Here is a 15,698-nt window from a genome sequence, read left to right as displayed (position 1 = left end):
GAACCTAACCAAATTAAAACCAATATTAGGAATCACAGTAAGTGGTTAGGATGTAAGAGCGAAACACACTGATATTTCTTATTTTTATGCAGAATATGGGGTAGATATTTGACAAGATATTTTTAAATAAAAAAAAAACTTATAATTTAGGCTATTAAATGAAAAGAAACCAGACTAGGAAAAAAATTAGTTTCATATCCTTCCCATTTGTGCGTTACTATTAAGTAGTATTCTTCACAGATACTAATTTACTTTTCTCCTCTCATCTCTAGTTAGGTATGAGGTATTATAGTTAAAAATAGAAAAGACTGAGCAGCAAAAATTCAGGATACTACAATAAAAAGATGAATTCATTTAGGTTAGTTGAAAATTGAGAAAAACCAGATCACAGTCTCCATTGTGTAAATTATAGCATATTTCCCACAAAATATTCCAGAAATAATTTAATTTCTTCTTTTTTTAATGTTTATTTATTTTTGAGAGAGAGAGAGACAGACAGACAGACAGAGCATGAGCAGGGGAGGGGCAGAGTGTGAGGGAGACACAGAATCTGAAGCAGGCTCCAGGCTCTGAGCTGTCAGCAGAGAGTCCAACAAGGGGCTCGAACCCATGAACTGTGAGATCATGACCTGAGCTGAAGTCGGACACGTAACCGACTGAGCCACCCAGGTATCCCCGGAAATAATTTAATCCTCCTAATGGCTACTTACTAAATAAAGTACTATGAAAATAAACAAGTTGGTCATAAAACTGCTAGGTGGCCAGTATTGATATAGACAGCCTAATAGCTGAATTAGCAATGAGTTAACAAACTGAGGAAATATTTGGCATTTGTAAACTTGTGGTTGCATATTTTTGCCCACACTCTATGCCTGTGCTAGATACTGCTGTTATAATTAGTAGTGTAGATTACGTTTTACCATAATGTTTGAACTACATACAGTGAACATATTAGCAGGGTTACTAACCTATATTCGTACTCTCTACCAGCTTGAGAGTAAATATCTAGTATAGTAATAGTTTCCTTTCTAACACTGTATGATTCACAACAACATTGCATTTTCTTTACTTTTAATATTTCTCATATTTCATGGCCCTTTGTGTGACATGTGTCATTTACAGGCTGACATTCTGAGGGAACAGGTGGCTAACCACCTCCCCTTCTTGCTTCTCTGGTCCTTATGGAAGCACATTTGAGATGAAAGCTCTAGCAGCTTGGCTCTGTGAATGACTACAATATGTAGGAACACTCCTGCTGGTTTACACGGGACATATAACTGAAAAATAAACTTTGCTGGGGTAAGCTATAAAGATTTTCATTGCTGGTATGTCCTATTATTTATTTTTTGCAGCATAACTTAGCTAATTTTGACCAAGACCATACTGAATCATCTATGTCTCTACATTTTTAAGTTAATATTTTCTTATATCTTAGAGTTATTATTTCAACATTGGGTTATCCAAATTCAGCATAACATACCACAGTATAGTAAAGCATAATATAGCATAGTGGTATGGGCTTTCAAGTCAGAGAAATATTAGAAAGCTATGATTTCTAGGTTTGAACACTGGCCTAGCTAATAACTAGCTCTATAGCCTTGTGTTACTCAATTTTTCTGAGTCACGGTTTTCTCTTCTTTAAAATGGAGGAAATAATAGTGCCTTCCTCATGGGGTTGCTCTGAAGATCAAATAAGATACTTTACACTGCATGCAAATTACTTGGCCAAGTTAAATGATCAATAAATATATGCTATTTTTCTATTAAAGAAAACAATATTTATACCATGTTCTAAGAACTATGCTATGTATTTTACCTTCCAAGTAAGTAAATATTCCTTTTACTTTTTAAAGTAGGTAAATGTTTTCTGTATCTGAGGAAAAGACTAGAGTTTAGAGAGATTAAAAACTCACCCAAAGTAAAAAATATATATATGGTGTCCCTAAACTCAGTCATTCTCCAAACTGAAGTCTTCTCTTTCTGTAATCCCATAACTGTCCCTTAATAAACCATCTGTGGCTAATTTATCAGGTAATTCAAGATTGAATTGAATCAGGCCTTGGATGAAGTCAAATCTCCTAACATAAATGAGGTAGAGTAGCTAATGATTTAAGTTCTAAAAGGACTGTTAGGAACTTGGATCTCTGTTATCTTGCCATTTTCCTAATAATTGGAAGATAGAATGTAAGAAGTAGGGAGATTAAAAAAAAAACACCGTAAAAATCATGTAAGATAGCCTCTACTATTAGAGATCATAAAATAGAAATCTATGGGATAACATGAAATGCAATACATCTTATACATTAAAAGGATGCTCCCCCTAAATTGGTAGAATTACAAAATCTTAAGGTGGAGAAGGATTTCAAAGGCAACCTAGGCCATTGTTTCCCAAATTATGTTAAGGAAATCAATTCTTCTAGCAGGTGATAGAAGGAGGTGATAAAAGGTAGCTCATGAAAAGAAGCCTCATAGTAAAACACAAATTTGGAAAGTATTACATTCTACATCACCCTCTTGAAGATTTATAGTATAAATTTACACATTAATTCTCCTTGAAAAGTCCTCCAGTTAAATTTAACTCTTTCTCTTAACAATGGAACTCTCTTTTCTGAAGAGAGAATTAACATCCTATGAAATAACCTCCTCATTTCAATAGATGGGCTAACACCTGAGAAGTTCTAAAGTTATTCATCATTTAGAACTACTTAATTACTGGATACATATAATAAGTGTTACGATAATTAAAACATAGTAGCCTTTAGATGGGCTAAGACCTGAGATGTTCTAAAGTTATTCATCATTTAGAACTACTTAATTAGTGGATACATATAATAAGTGTTACAATAATTAAAACAATAGTAGCTTTTAGAAGAGGTGATAAGCTGATTATTCAACAAAAAAATGCCAGTAATTTAGAAGATTATTCATTCTGACTGGATATTTAAATCCTGATAGGCCTCCCACTCCCATACCCCCAACCAGAGATTCAAAAACAAATAAAAAACTATATACCTTATATAGCTCTTTCCAACGACTTCTAGAAGCTAAACTCTCTAGACGAGGCTGAACAAAGCGGTTATCCAAATAATGAAGAGATGTCAACATATCTTGTGCATATGATTTTTGTCTGGTGCCATCTGTTCAAGGGAACAACAATAACAACAACAAAAAATAATCACTTAGCCCTTAGGAAATATCTATTATCTATCTATCTATCTATCTATCTATCTATCTATCTATCTATCATCTATCTAATTTTTAAGCCCCCCCACACCAATGAATTATCCAGCTCCAACTACCAATAGTACCAAGGTCGAGAAACGTTATTAGGAAATATTTAAATAACTGAATACTTAAGGATTTCTTCCCACAGTTTTAGAAGGTATTTTAAATTTAAAAAAGATTAATGAAGAAAAAACCCACAATTCCATCAGAATGTTAGGGAAAGGAAAGAACCACAGAGGCCTTCTAATTATTCCTTGACTACATCAGACTTACTCTTTTTTTATCTTAATCCCAGTAAAATTAACATACAATGTTTTATTAGTTTCAGATGTACATCATAGTGATTCAACAATGCTATATGTTACTTAGTGCTTACCATGATAAATGTACTCTTAATCCCCCTTGCCTATTTTATCCATCCCCCACCCACCTCTGCTCTGATAACCACCAGTTTGTTCTCTATAGTTAAGAGAGTTTTTTGTTTGTCCCTTTTTTCTTTGTTCATTTGTTTTGTTTCTTAAATCCTACATATAAGTGAGAGCATATGGTCTTTGTCTTTCTCTAGCTGACTTATTTCACTTATCATTATACCCTCTAGATCCAACCATGTTGTTGCAAATGGCAAGATCTCATTCTTTTTTTTTTTTTTAATTTTTTTCAACGTTTATTTATTTTTGGGACAGAGAGAGACAGAGCATGAACAGGGGAGGGGCAGAGAGAGAGGGAGACACAGAATCAGAAACAGGCTCCAGGTTCTGAGCCATCAGCCCAGAGCCTGACGCGGGGCTCAAACTCACGGACAGCGAGATCGTGACCTGGCTGAAGTCGGACGCTTAACCGACTGCGCCACCCAGGCGCCCCAAGATCTCATTCTTTTTTATGGCTATGTAATATTCCATTGGCTATATATATCACTTCTTTATCCATTCATGTATCACATCAAACTCACTTTACCTAAGGATCTTTGCACTGGGTGTTCTCTCAGCTAGATCTATGCATTATTTCCCCTTGACTTCATTCAGGTTTCTGCTTAAAAGTCACCTCTTGGGGTGCCTGGGTGGCTCAGTTGTTAAGCATCTGACTTCTGCTCAGGTCATGATCTCAATGGTTTGTGAGGTTGAGGAACACATCAGGTGAGCTTGAGCCCTGCTTTGAGTGAGCCCCACTTCTCTGTCTCTCTCCCCCCCCCCCCACCCCCTCCAATCTCTCTCTCTCCCTCTGCCCTTCCTGGGATTCTCTCTCTCTGCCCCTGGCTCACTTGCACCCTATCTCTCTCTCTCTCAAAAAAAAAAAAAAAGTCACCTATTGAGAGACCTTCTTTGACCAATCTAATAGATACTTTCCTTTCCTTTATCACTTGATCTCCTTAACTTACTTAATTTTTTCTCAAGAACTAATCCCTAGTTGAAATTATGTTATATATTTGTTTACTCATTCATTGTCTGTCTCTCTCATTAGAGCAACATGAGGGCAGGAATCTTATATGTCATAGTCATTGCCATATCCCCAGCTCTCAAATAAATGCCTGCCCCTTAGGCACTCTATAAGTATTTGTTCAATAAACTGTGAATGAAATCTCACTTTGGCAATTAGGTAGATATTCAAAACAACATATTATAGTCTTTATTAACTGCCAGATTATGTGCTAGATGCAAGAGATAAGTGTATATCTAAGGCATGGTTCTTCTTGTACTCTTAGAAGGGAGAAAGGCAAAAATACATTTTCAATACAGTAAGTATACACACATCAGTACCACCAGGGTAGCACAAATGAGGGAGTGAAAATGACTTTACACTCACCTGGAAAATCTAGGGTGGAAAGGGATTATATTTTAAGAGAGAACAGTATGAGCAAAGGCACAAAGCATAAAACAGTATATAACTTCTGGCGAAATTCAAGTGTAGAGAGGCTGAGACAACACATGGGTATTGAACTACTCTACTGTTTTGAGTCTATGCCTTATATCCTCACAGTTACTGTGAACTCTCTAAAGTCAGAGGAACATCACATATTTCTTTTCCACTTTCCACATATCACAAATAGACAGGAGCAAGTTTTTGAAGTGAATGGGCTTCTGGTGTAGTTAAGTTGATCCTAGGGAATAATTGGAGGGCCTTTAGAATAGGGTCTCTTGATTTTGCTTAAATGTATGTATATATATGTTATATTATATTATATTATATTATATTATAATATATTAATTATATTGGTAGGGTTTTAGAAATTGGAAAAAGAAAAAAAGATACTAATTGTCCCACTCATATTAACTTACCATACAATGTTCCCAGAAAAGATTCATCTAAAGCATTGATCAGAAGAGCCTTCACAACTCTTTCAAAGTGAGTATAGTGGTCACTAAAAGAATCTGAAATTAATTTTAAATACATATTAGAACATAACAGATAAAACAATTCCCTGAATAAAATAGTTTCCTTTCTCTAAGAAATTAATACTATAAATAGGAGAAATCACTTAGTCATCCTAATTTTGTAGCTGCCTCGGTGACTTTTCTAGTCACTGAGCAAACCTCCATTTTCCAGATTTACTGGCTTCTAATCCAAAATTTCAAGTTGTTATTTAAAATAATCTTCACTTTCCAAACTTATTAAGAGAAAACTGTTCAGAAAATATTAAGAGATATGTTGTAAAAAAAAAAAGCCCCAAATCATCCCCTGTGCACCTAAGTTTAATTATCAACTTAATAATTAGAGTGAGAGAGCAAAAGAGAAAACTTCTACAGGTAGATTGTTCAATATGTACCTGCAACTCCTGACTTTCCTTCTTTCTAAAACATGTTACATATGAAATTGTTCAGGAAATTATTACCCTAGCCAGAACTCCAATGGCTATAAAAACTCGATTTCCCTTTCTCTGTCCCAGATTTAGGATTTTCCACATCAATTTAGAAAAGTTCTCTCTTCTCTTTCTCCTACCAAATATATAAGCCTACCTTCCCACTAACCCAATGTGCTCCATGGAATCATCTATTGTGATGGGCCAGGCTACAACAGAAGGTCCCTGTATTTCCCAATACTTTAGGGTCCAGGTTTACTATGGCTGTAGAAATATTCTCTATCAAAGATAACCCCTTCCATGACCCAAATGGTCATCACAGAACATTTGCCATGGGCACCTATAAGAATATTAGGGTATTTTAGGAAAAGTGGAAGATGCCTGATTATAAATTTAAGCAAAATAAGACCTATATTAGCATTCATGACTGAATTTTGATGTGCTTTCTGTTGAAATGAAATGAAAATAAGACTTAACATGGAGAAACTTTTAGCTTGTATTTTAGCTACTAAAACAGCTGTATAACCTTTTTTCTGGACTTCAGGAAAAATTTTTAGTATGCATTCTTTTTTTTTTAAATTTTTTTTTTAACATTTATTTACTTTTGAGACAGAGAGAGACAGAGCATGAACGGGGGAGGGTCAGAGAGAGGGAGACACAGAATCTGAAACAGGCTCCAGGCTCTGAGCTGTCAGCACAGAGCCCGACGCCGGGCTCGAACTCATGGACCGCGAGATCATGACCTGAGCCCAGTCGGCTGCCTAACCGACTGACCCACCCAGGCGCCCCAGTATGCATTCTTTTTTAAGAAAACATGTTATGGGCGTCTGGGTGGCTCAGTTGGTCAAGCATCCGACTTTGACTCAGGTCATGATCTCACGGTTCTTGAGTTCGAGCCCCTCATTCGGCTCTGTGCTGACAGCTCAGAGCCTGGAGCCTGCTTCGGATTCCTGTCTCCCTCTCCCTCTGCCCTTTCCCACTTGCGCTCTGTCTCTCTCTCTCTCTCTCAAAAATAAATAAACATTAAAAATTTTTTAAAAAGGAAAACATGTTATTATGATACTAAAGTGGTCAAAATAAAGCAGTGATAAAATTAGACTACAGCAGATAATTTGCACAAGGGCATGTAGACTTTAGAGGGCCTATGATCAATTATAAATTACAAAAGAACTGATCACAACCATTTATGAATTTAAAAAAAAATCAGAAGATAATTGGAAAATGAAATAATACTTTAATAGCATTCAATTTTGTCTAGACTTTCATCAAACTCTGGATATAATATAGTGTTGGTACATAATTTAATTTGTGAGTGTTAAAATGCATTTAAACTCTATCTAGTACTTCCCAAACTCTATTAAAGGAAAAATGTTCCAGGTATATTAACAGACATGTTGAGGAAAGAAACATCAAATTCATCTCCTGTGCTCCCAAGTTGAGCTATCAAATTGAAATAGAATTTTTTACCCCACTGAATTTATTAGTCTTCGAATGTACTAATGCCTAACATTATTCATTTGCTGTAGAGTTTGGGAACTGCTGTTTTATTTTAAAGAACCTGATGGCATTTCTTCAGAATTGGGAGTAAAAAGAAAGGGCAGAGGATCAGAGTCATCTCGAGAGTTTTGCCTCACCACAAAATCTGTGTTCTACCAATTGACATCAGTATCTCCTTGAAAAGAGTCAGGAAGGCCTCAATTTCCTTGTGTTTGAGTGAATGGATGGGTGGTGGAGGAATTATGCTCCTGGCATCTCAGATTGGAAAAAAAAAGATTTTATTAGGCAAATAAATGGCAGGCACTGTTTTATACACTTACATGCATTGCTTTACTTCTCAATACAAGTCTATGAGGTACTATCAATACCCTTGGCTTATTTTTAAAAGTTAAGGAAATAAATGCAAAGAGGATGAAAAATTTCCCTAAAATCACACAGCTAGTGAGGGTTGAAAACAGCACTGGAACCCAAGCAGTCTGACTCCAGATTTCATGCGACTATCCACTAGGTAGATGTTCTGCGTGGTAGTCAGGTTTGATAATATTATTGTTCAGAACACGGAATTTAGACTTGGATGGGAAATTGGAGGAAATAATTCAAATCTCTCATTTTAAAATTTTAAAAATGACACAATTATGAAATAATGTACCCAAGGTCACAAAACTAGATAGAGGAAGAATCAGGATTAGAGTTCAGACCTCCTCCAGAGTTGGTTTTTTGTTTTTTGTTTTTTTTTTTCAGTGCTTTAATCGCTATATTGGATGAGCTTCTGTGGAATATCCAAGGAATATCATTTAAAATTTTCTTCTATGACTATTAAAAAACTGCAAAAGGATACAGGAGAAAATCAACAGTATTTGTGTCTGTGCATAACTTGATTTTTCCAAGGTAGTTTAATCTTGGGATAATTTCCCCATACTCAATTGTAGGATACGCTGCTCATTCTGTTGATTTTCCATGCATCTTTTATCATGTTTTAGTTTCACATATATGCCAAGATTTTGTACCAGCACCGTGTACCTTTCTTAATGACCTGTCACTGCCATGCCAGTACTACACTGTTTTACTTACTGGAATTTTTTGATAAATTTTTATATCTGGTGGGGGAAGTCCTTCTAATTTTCTGTTTGTTGTCTAATTTTATTTATTCCCATATATTTTCCCCAAGTGAACTTCAGCACTGTTTTGCAAAGTTAAATCAAAAAGTTAATTTCCGAAGAAATAATTTCTTGTTCTATTTATTGCTTTCCAGAAACATGGTGCGTCTCTCCTTTCATTCATGTTTCCTTTGCTATTTCAATGTAAGGTTTATTCTTGTACCTATAAAGTCATGCTTTTCTTCCTAAGACTAGGCCTAGGAACTTTGTTTTAATTGCTACTATAAATGGAATTGTCCCTTATTAGATCTTTTAAATAATTATTGACAGCATGTAAGAAAATACTGAATTTTACATATTCATTGTGAATCTGGTCATCTTTCTGAGGTCTTTTGCAAATTCCCAAAAGATTCTCTTAGATATTTGTGGAAAGTGAGCTTCCTGACACATCAGAGAGCTTGATAGAGGGAGATACTGTTCGGGAATACCTGGGCAGTAACTCTGCTTTCTCCCCCAACGCTGAGAAGGATGTGGTCTTGCTAGTGCTAAGTTTATTTCAAGAACCAAGAGAATGTTTATAAATATTCTCTTAGGTAGAAGCACAGAGATTGTTGGTGTACTTTCTTCTGAAATAGAAGTATAAGCCTACTGTAAGAAAGCAGAGGCAGAGCAAGAAATTGAGTTCTCTTTCTACCCTAACATGTCCCCCTCAACAGGCAAAAAAGAACACAAGAAAACTATGGAAATATATGCTGCATCTACTCCTGCTCTCAATGTATTCATATCCTTTCTCTTAACTTTTATATCCCTGGCTAAATAAGTCAGAAACTTACAGCTTGTATGCATGTATATATAAAATCACATTATGTTCAAGTAATGTCTTTTCCATTTCAAAAGTTGTATTTCTTTTACTTTGTCTTATTACATTGTTCACAACATCTAGAACAAAGTAGGACATTTTTGTTCTTTGACAGTATCTCTAGCGCTTCATTATAAATATATATTCTCTTAATGTAAAATATTCTTTGTTTTGTAAAGGACATATGCTCATATTACTATTTTTGAGACTTATTTTCTTGTTTTTGAACTAGATATGGGCACTGAATTTCATGAGATGCTTTTTAGAATCTTTTAAAATTAAGCCATTATTTTTTCTCTTTTGACATATTAATGGAACCTGGAACCAATTAATATATTAAACCATTTTTATGGTCCTAAAAAGGATGGCTAGATAACTTTTCTTCATTCTTGTAATCAGAAAAGTTGTTTCCTTCAAATGTCTATTTGCAAATCTATTTTATCAATTTATTAGGATGTGAGCCTCCTTAATTTGCATAAATGGGCATGTCCAGCAACTCAACTGTATTTTCTCCCAAAGGTTCACATTTCCATATGTCCTTCCATCCAGAAACATGCTATATCTCTTAGCACTTCAAATCTTTTACGTATCCCACTAAAGCTATAGAATTTTCTTCCTTTAGGTTTCCATTTATTCTGCATTTCCGCCCCCCCCCACCTTGAAATTTGTGAAATAGGATCATTTCTATTCCTTTATGTATTATCTTCTCCCTCAGAACTGTTTTCATTTTCTCTATTCCAAAAGAACTTCTTGGATTTAACCTACATATCATTGATGATATTTTCTGTACTGTTAATTCAGTTTTTTACATCTTTCAATATAGATTTTACTTCTGACTTTATATTTTTAATTCTCTGGCAACTTATCTTAGCCCTATTTCATCTCAAATTGTTCTCTTTTTATGAGTTTCTATTTGTTTTTCACAGATTGCAAAGCAATGCTTGATATCATTTTCTTCTGAAACATTTTTCACAGATATTTTCTTCCTCCAAGTCTTTATAGGGCAACGTTACTTTTCCCTTGTGCCACAATATGATTTCAATGGTACTTTTTACTTATTGTACAAAAGAAGGAAAGTTCTAGGATTTAATATTTAATGTAAATGCCTACAAGACTGTTCTCGGGCACACACTGCATTATGTTGATAGAATTATTCTCTTTAATAGCTACATGGAGACTAAGTTAATGTTCATTTCTAATCTAATTTCCAGTATTCTAGCAAGTATTTATCCAGCAAGACAGTAGATGACTAGACTGAGATGTACTCTTCTGTCTATACTTTGTTTTCTGTCACTCTGAATATGTGATAGAACTGGAAAAATAATATAATCGTCAGTATCCACAAATCTGAAGATTATTCCTCTCTTTCTGTGGATAACATTCTTAGTGTGTGAACATTGTAGGTCTGGAATGCAATGGACCATTGCCGGTCAATCTCTCTACTTTTTATAATATCTCTTCTGGGAGCTGCAGTCTCAAAATAAATTTAGAGAAATACAGGGATTTCTGAGAAGGAAAAAAAGACCATGATTGTCTTCAATGGCTTCAACCATGTAGCAGGAAAGGGCACTATTTTGAGGTGTTACAGATGCAGCTCTCAGAGCCAAATGGCACATGAGGAAGTGACAAAATGTCTTCCTCTAGATAGAACTGTTCTCTTCAAAAATGTACAATTGCATAGGCCACTGATTGTGATTCTCACCTGAGTACTGAATTTGGAATTAGAAAATGTTTCTCCCAAATAGTGATCGTATGTTGACTATGAGGAGTGGTCAGTGTTCTTATAGAGGTTGGGGGGAGAATTAATTTGGGAATACTAGCCTAATTACAGCCTGAGGCCATAGAGTAGTGTTGATCATTCATCATATAGGTTATTACCCTAATGAGAAAATATATTTTTGAAGTGTAAGAATCAACCTACAGCAACTCTAGAACATAATCCCTTGACAAATTGAAAACTGCCTGTTTAATTTTGTTATATTCGTAAATGGTATAAACATTGATAAGTATTAAAAACAAGTCATAATTTATCACTCTAAAGTATATGGGTTTTTTTTCTCTGATGTTTTAAGAAATTATATTTCTCTGTCTTGAAGTATAGACCCAGGAGCCTTCAGTCAATATATTTATCTTAATCATCCATCCATTGAATTAACAATAAGTTCCTACAATATAACATCAACTTTAAAGGGAATGAAAAATGCAAAGAGAAGTGAAGTGGATTAGCCATTGAGGTTATTTTTTGGAGTGGGAATGCCTACTTGGGTCCCTTTATTTTTACTTTTTTTTTTTTTTAGCACAAAATTCACTCTTTTTGGTGTACAATTCTATGATGCATAAAGTTGTATAACCACAACAACCAAAATAAATAAACAAAAATTAAGTTCTACACCACCCCAAAACTCCGTAATGTTACCAGTCAATAATTTAGTTTTATACATATTGATTGAGTTGGAGGTATCTGAAAGACACTGGTGAAAATGTTCAATAAGAAGATGAAAAATGTGCCTTAGGCTTTGGAGAAATCCGTGCTGGAAATAGAAGTTTAGGAATTTTTGCTGGTATACTAGGCAAAAGTTATGGGAGAGAGACTGCCTGAAACACAAACAAGGGAATTTGAGGATGACCTTTAGAAACATCAATATTTACGTGGCAAGTGGAAAAAGAGGAAAGCGATATTATAAAGGGAAGACAAGACCACAGAGGCTAAAAAGAAAACTTTCTGAAAGGGAGGGTGGTCAATTGATGGTGGCAAAGCACATAACAATACCAAGTTAGCATAAGAACTGGAAAATATTTTGGCACCTAGGAAGTAATCACTAAATTTAATGAGAGCAATTTCACTGGATGGGGCATAGAGTTAATGGGAAACTTGACAAAGGATAAAATTTAGAATAGTGGTTAATGAAACATATCAATTCAAGGGAGGAAAGGCATGAATATGGTTACAAGTCGAGAAAAGACAACTTGTAATGATAAAGCCAGAAGTTACCATTAAGAACATACAAGATAAAATGTATTGCATAAAAAATAAGATTCATCTCTCTGAGTTGGAGATACTTAGTAGTAAAAGCAAGCACAGAGCTCCTTGACATTTACCCAAGTGAGTTGAAAACTTACATTCATAGAAAAATCTGCACACGAATATTTATAGCAGCTTTATTCATAATTGCCAAAACTTGGAAGCAACCAACATGTCCTTCAGCAGGTGAATAGATAAACAAATTGTGGTACATCCATACAATGGAATATTATTCAGTGATAAAAAGAAATAATCTATCATGCCACATTAAGACATGGAGGAAACTTAAATGCATATTATTATGTGAATAAATTCAATCTGAAAAGGCCACATGCTGTGTATTCCAACAATAAAACATTCTAGCAAAGGCAAAACTATGGAAGCATTAAAAGGATCAGTGGTTTGCCAGGGGTTCAGGGGAGGGTGGGAGAAATGAATAGGTAGGGCACAGGAGATTTTGAGGAGAGCGCAACTATTCTGTATGATATTGTAATAATGGATACCTGTTGCATCATTATATATTTGTCAAAACCCATGGAATGTACAACACAGAGAGTGAGCCCGGAGATAAACTATGAAGTACAGTTAATAATAGCGTATCAATATTAGCTCATCAATTTTACCACGTGTACCAAACTAATCCAAGATGTTAATTATAGGAAATCTGTGTGTGAGTGGGGTTAGATAGGAACTCTCTGTAGTTTCTACTCTTCAGTAAATCTAAAATTGTCCCTTAAAAAAACAAACACAGAGATGTAGGATAGAGAAGGATGTTAAAAATAGTTCCCCCATGCTGGATTTTGATTTTGATTAATTAGCAGGAGTAGGTATGAATGGGTATCACTGAGCAAATGTTCTATCACATTCTAGATATTATAATCCAGAATGATGGGGTATCTCCTAATTGAGTTTCCCTAAACTTTCAGTGTCCAAGTGGCAAGTGACCAAGTGACTATTGACGTAAGGAAAATAGTCATTGACTTTCAAAATATAGATGCCTATCACTGGCATCTCTATCACTGATAAATGTCTTGAAATTTTATTCATACCTCAATCTACCATTTTATTATAAATCATGAGATTGGTATTGAACCACATTACATGTAATTTTAGTAAATATGCCCATTTAAAAAAAATCAGAAAGAATGCACTCTTGAAGAAAAAAATAAAAATGTATTCACTCAACAGCCTGTTTCTACCAGAGTTGTAAAACACCTTAAAAACAATCTTCAAATTTATGCACAATTATAGGAATTAGAAAAATGCACATTTAAAGACACCCTGAATTGTCAGGATCCTATTATTTATGGTTTAATTAACTGTATGAAAAGAATCCTAATTTCTAATCTCTGAGAAGTTTCACTGATACTTCAATAGGCCTGATAAAACCAATGGTTCTCAAAGTATGGTAGACACCTGGAAGTCCCCAAGTCCATTTAAGGAGATCTATGAGGTCAAAACAGTAACACTAAGATAAGCATGCTGTTTTTACCATGTTGACCTTTTCACTGATGTGTACAAAAGGAACTACGGGTAAAGCAGTTATGGCTCCCTAACATGAATGATGGCAGTAGAAGCAAACCACAAATAACCACTGTAGGATTGATTCATTGCTATACGCTCAGTAAGAAGCTACGTTTACTTAAGAATGTCCTTGATGAAGTAGTAAAAACTGAATTTTATTAAGTCTCAAATATACATCTTTTGAGTATTCAATGGGATGAAATGGGAAGTAGGCATAGGGCACCTATGCTGCATTCCACACAGCATATGATTGAAAAACTGAACTGGGAGCTGAGAAACCCTCATTTATCATGAAACACCATTTTTACTTGAGAAAGCAACTGACAGAGGTGCCTGGCTGGCTCAGTCAGTAGAGCATGCAATTCTTGATCTGAGGGTTGTGAGTTCAAGCCGAGAGTTTACATAAAAAAAAAAAAAAAAAAAAAAAAAAAAAGAAGAAGAAACAGAAAGAAAGGAACAAAGGAAGGAAGAAAAGAAGAAAATGAATGAACTGACAAACAATATTCAGGCAGTTGTTAAGTATTTTTCTCAAAAATGAGCAAAGGAAATCTGTAATTTCAAGAACTAACAGTATTTACTACCAAAGGTTTAAGAAACAGATTTTTATAGAAGTTAGAATTTTAGAAAACTTGTATCTGCTATTACTGTGAACTTGACAGCTTCCCCATACCTAAAAAAAATTCTGATGGGATTGGTGGTAATATTAACAAACGTGATTTCAAAAATATCATATAATGAAATGTGTCAACATTTGGAAGATCTACGTAACGCAGTGAATCAGTATTTTCCAAATGACTAATGCATGATGTTACAAAATCACATATGGGTAAAAGATCCATTCAAACTGCAAGACAGACTAATGGACTGCAATGTAAGTGAGTACTAAAAGTTCATTTATATGGTTTCAGATTCCATATTGCAACTAACCTTTAAGAAACAATCACTCGTTTAATTGTGTAGTGACAAATAAGAATATCCACATTATTTTTAAAATACTTTTAAAATCTTTCTCCCTTTTCCAGCTACCTATCTGTGTGAAGCAAAACTGTTTTCATCTACTTCAATCAAAACATCAAAATGCACTGAATGCACAAGCAGGTATAGGAACCCAGCTGCCTTCTATTAAGCTAGGTATTAAATACATTTATTAAAATGTAAAACAATGCCATTCTTATTTTTTTGAAAATAATTATTTTTAATAAAAAGGTTATTTATGTTGGGGTGCCTGGGTGGCTCAGTTAATTAAGGGTCTGACTTCAGCTCATGTCATGTTCTTGTGTTCATGGGTTCAAGCCCTGCATTGGGCTCTGTACTGACAGCTCAGAGCCTGGAGCCTGCTTCTGATTCTGTGTCTCCTTCCCTCTCGGCCCCTCCCTGCTTTCACTTTGCCTCTCTCTCTCAAAAATAAAATAAAATAAAATGTTACTTATGTTAACATGTAACAAACTTATTGTTAAAGCCTATTAATTACTAAATATATTTTAAATATCTCTTTTGTATTTCTACAATGGTAAATGTTGATAACTATAACCCACAGAAACAAAAGCTGTTCAGGATCCTTAATAAGTTTTAAGAGTGTATAGGGTTCCTGAAACTACTAGAATAAACTGTTATCAGAGTGACAAAGTTATCTAAAAATAAAACCATAGTTCCCAGTCAATGACTTAGAACATGATAGTA

The 15,698-nt window shown here is 34.7% G+C and overlaps 1 protein-coding gene across 4 annotated transcripts in view; it reads right to left on the bottom strand.

Annotated features, from left to right (window-relative positions):
- Positions 1-15,698, bottom strand: part of CCDC82 (coiled-coil domain containing 82) — a 34,103-nt gene that overhangs the window by 11,748 nt on the left and 6,657 nt on the right. For all 4 annotated transcript variants that reach the window (XM_047877075.1, XM_047877076.1, XM_047877074.1 and 1 more), the window contains exons 4-5: positions 5,499-5,591; positions 3,013-3,137 (exon numbers count right to left, since the gene is read on the bottom strand). In XM_047877075.1, coding sequence (XP_047733031.1) covers positions 3,013-3,137; positions 5,499-5,591 — 218 coding nt within the window. The remainder of the gene's footprint in view (positions 1-3,012; positions 3,138-5,498; positions 5,592-15,698) is intronic.

This window comes from Prionailurus viverrinus, chromosome D1 (assembly GCF_022837055.1).
Source record: "Prionailurus viverrinus isolate Anna chromosome D1, UM_Priviv_1.0, whole genome shotgun sequence".
Lineage (NCBI taxonomy): Eukaryota > Metazoa > Chordata > Mammalia > Carnivora > Felidae > Prionailurus > Prionailurus viverrinus.
This window is presented reverse-complemented; position numbering and strand designations above follow the sequence as displayed.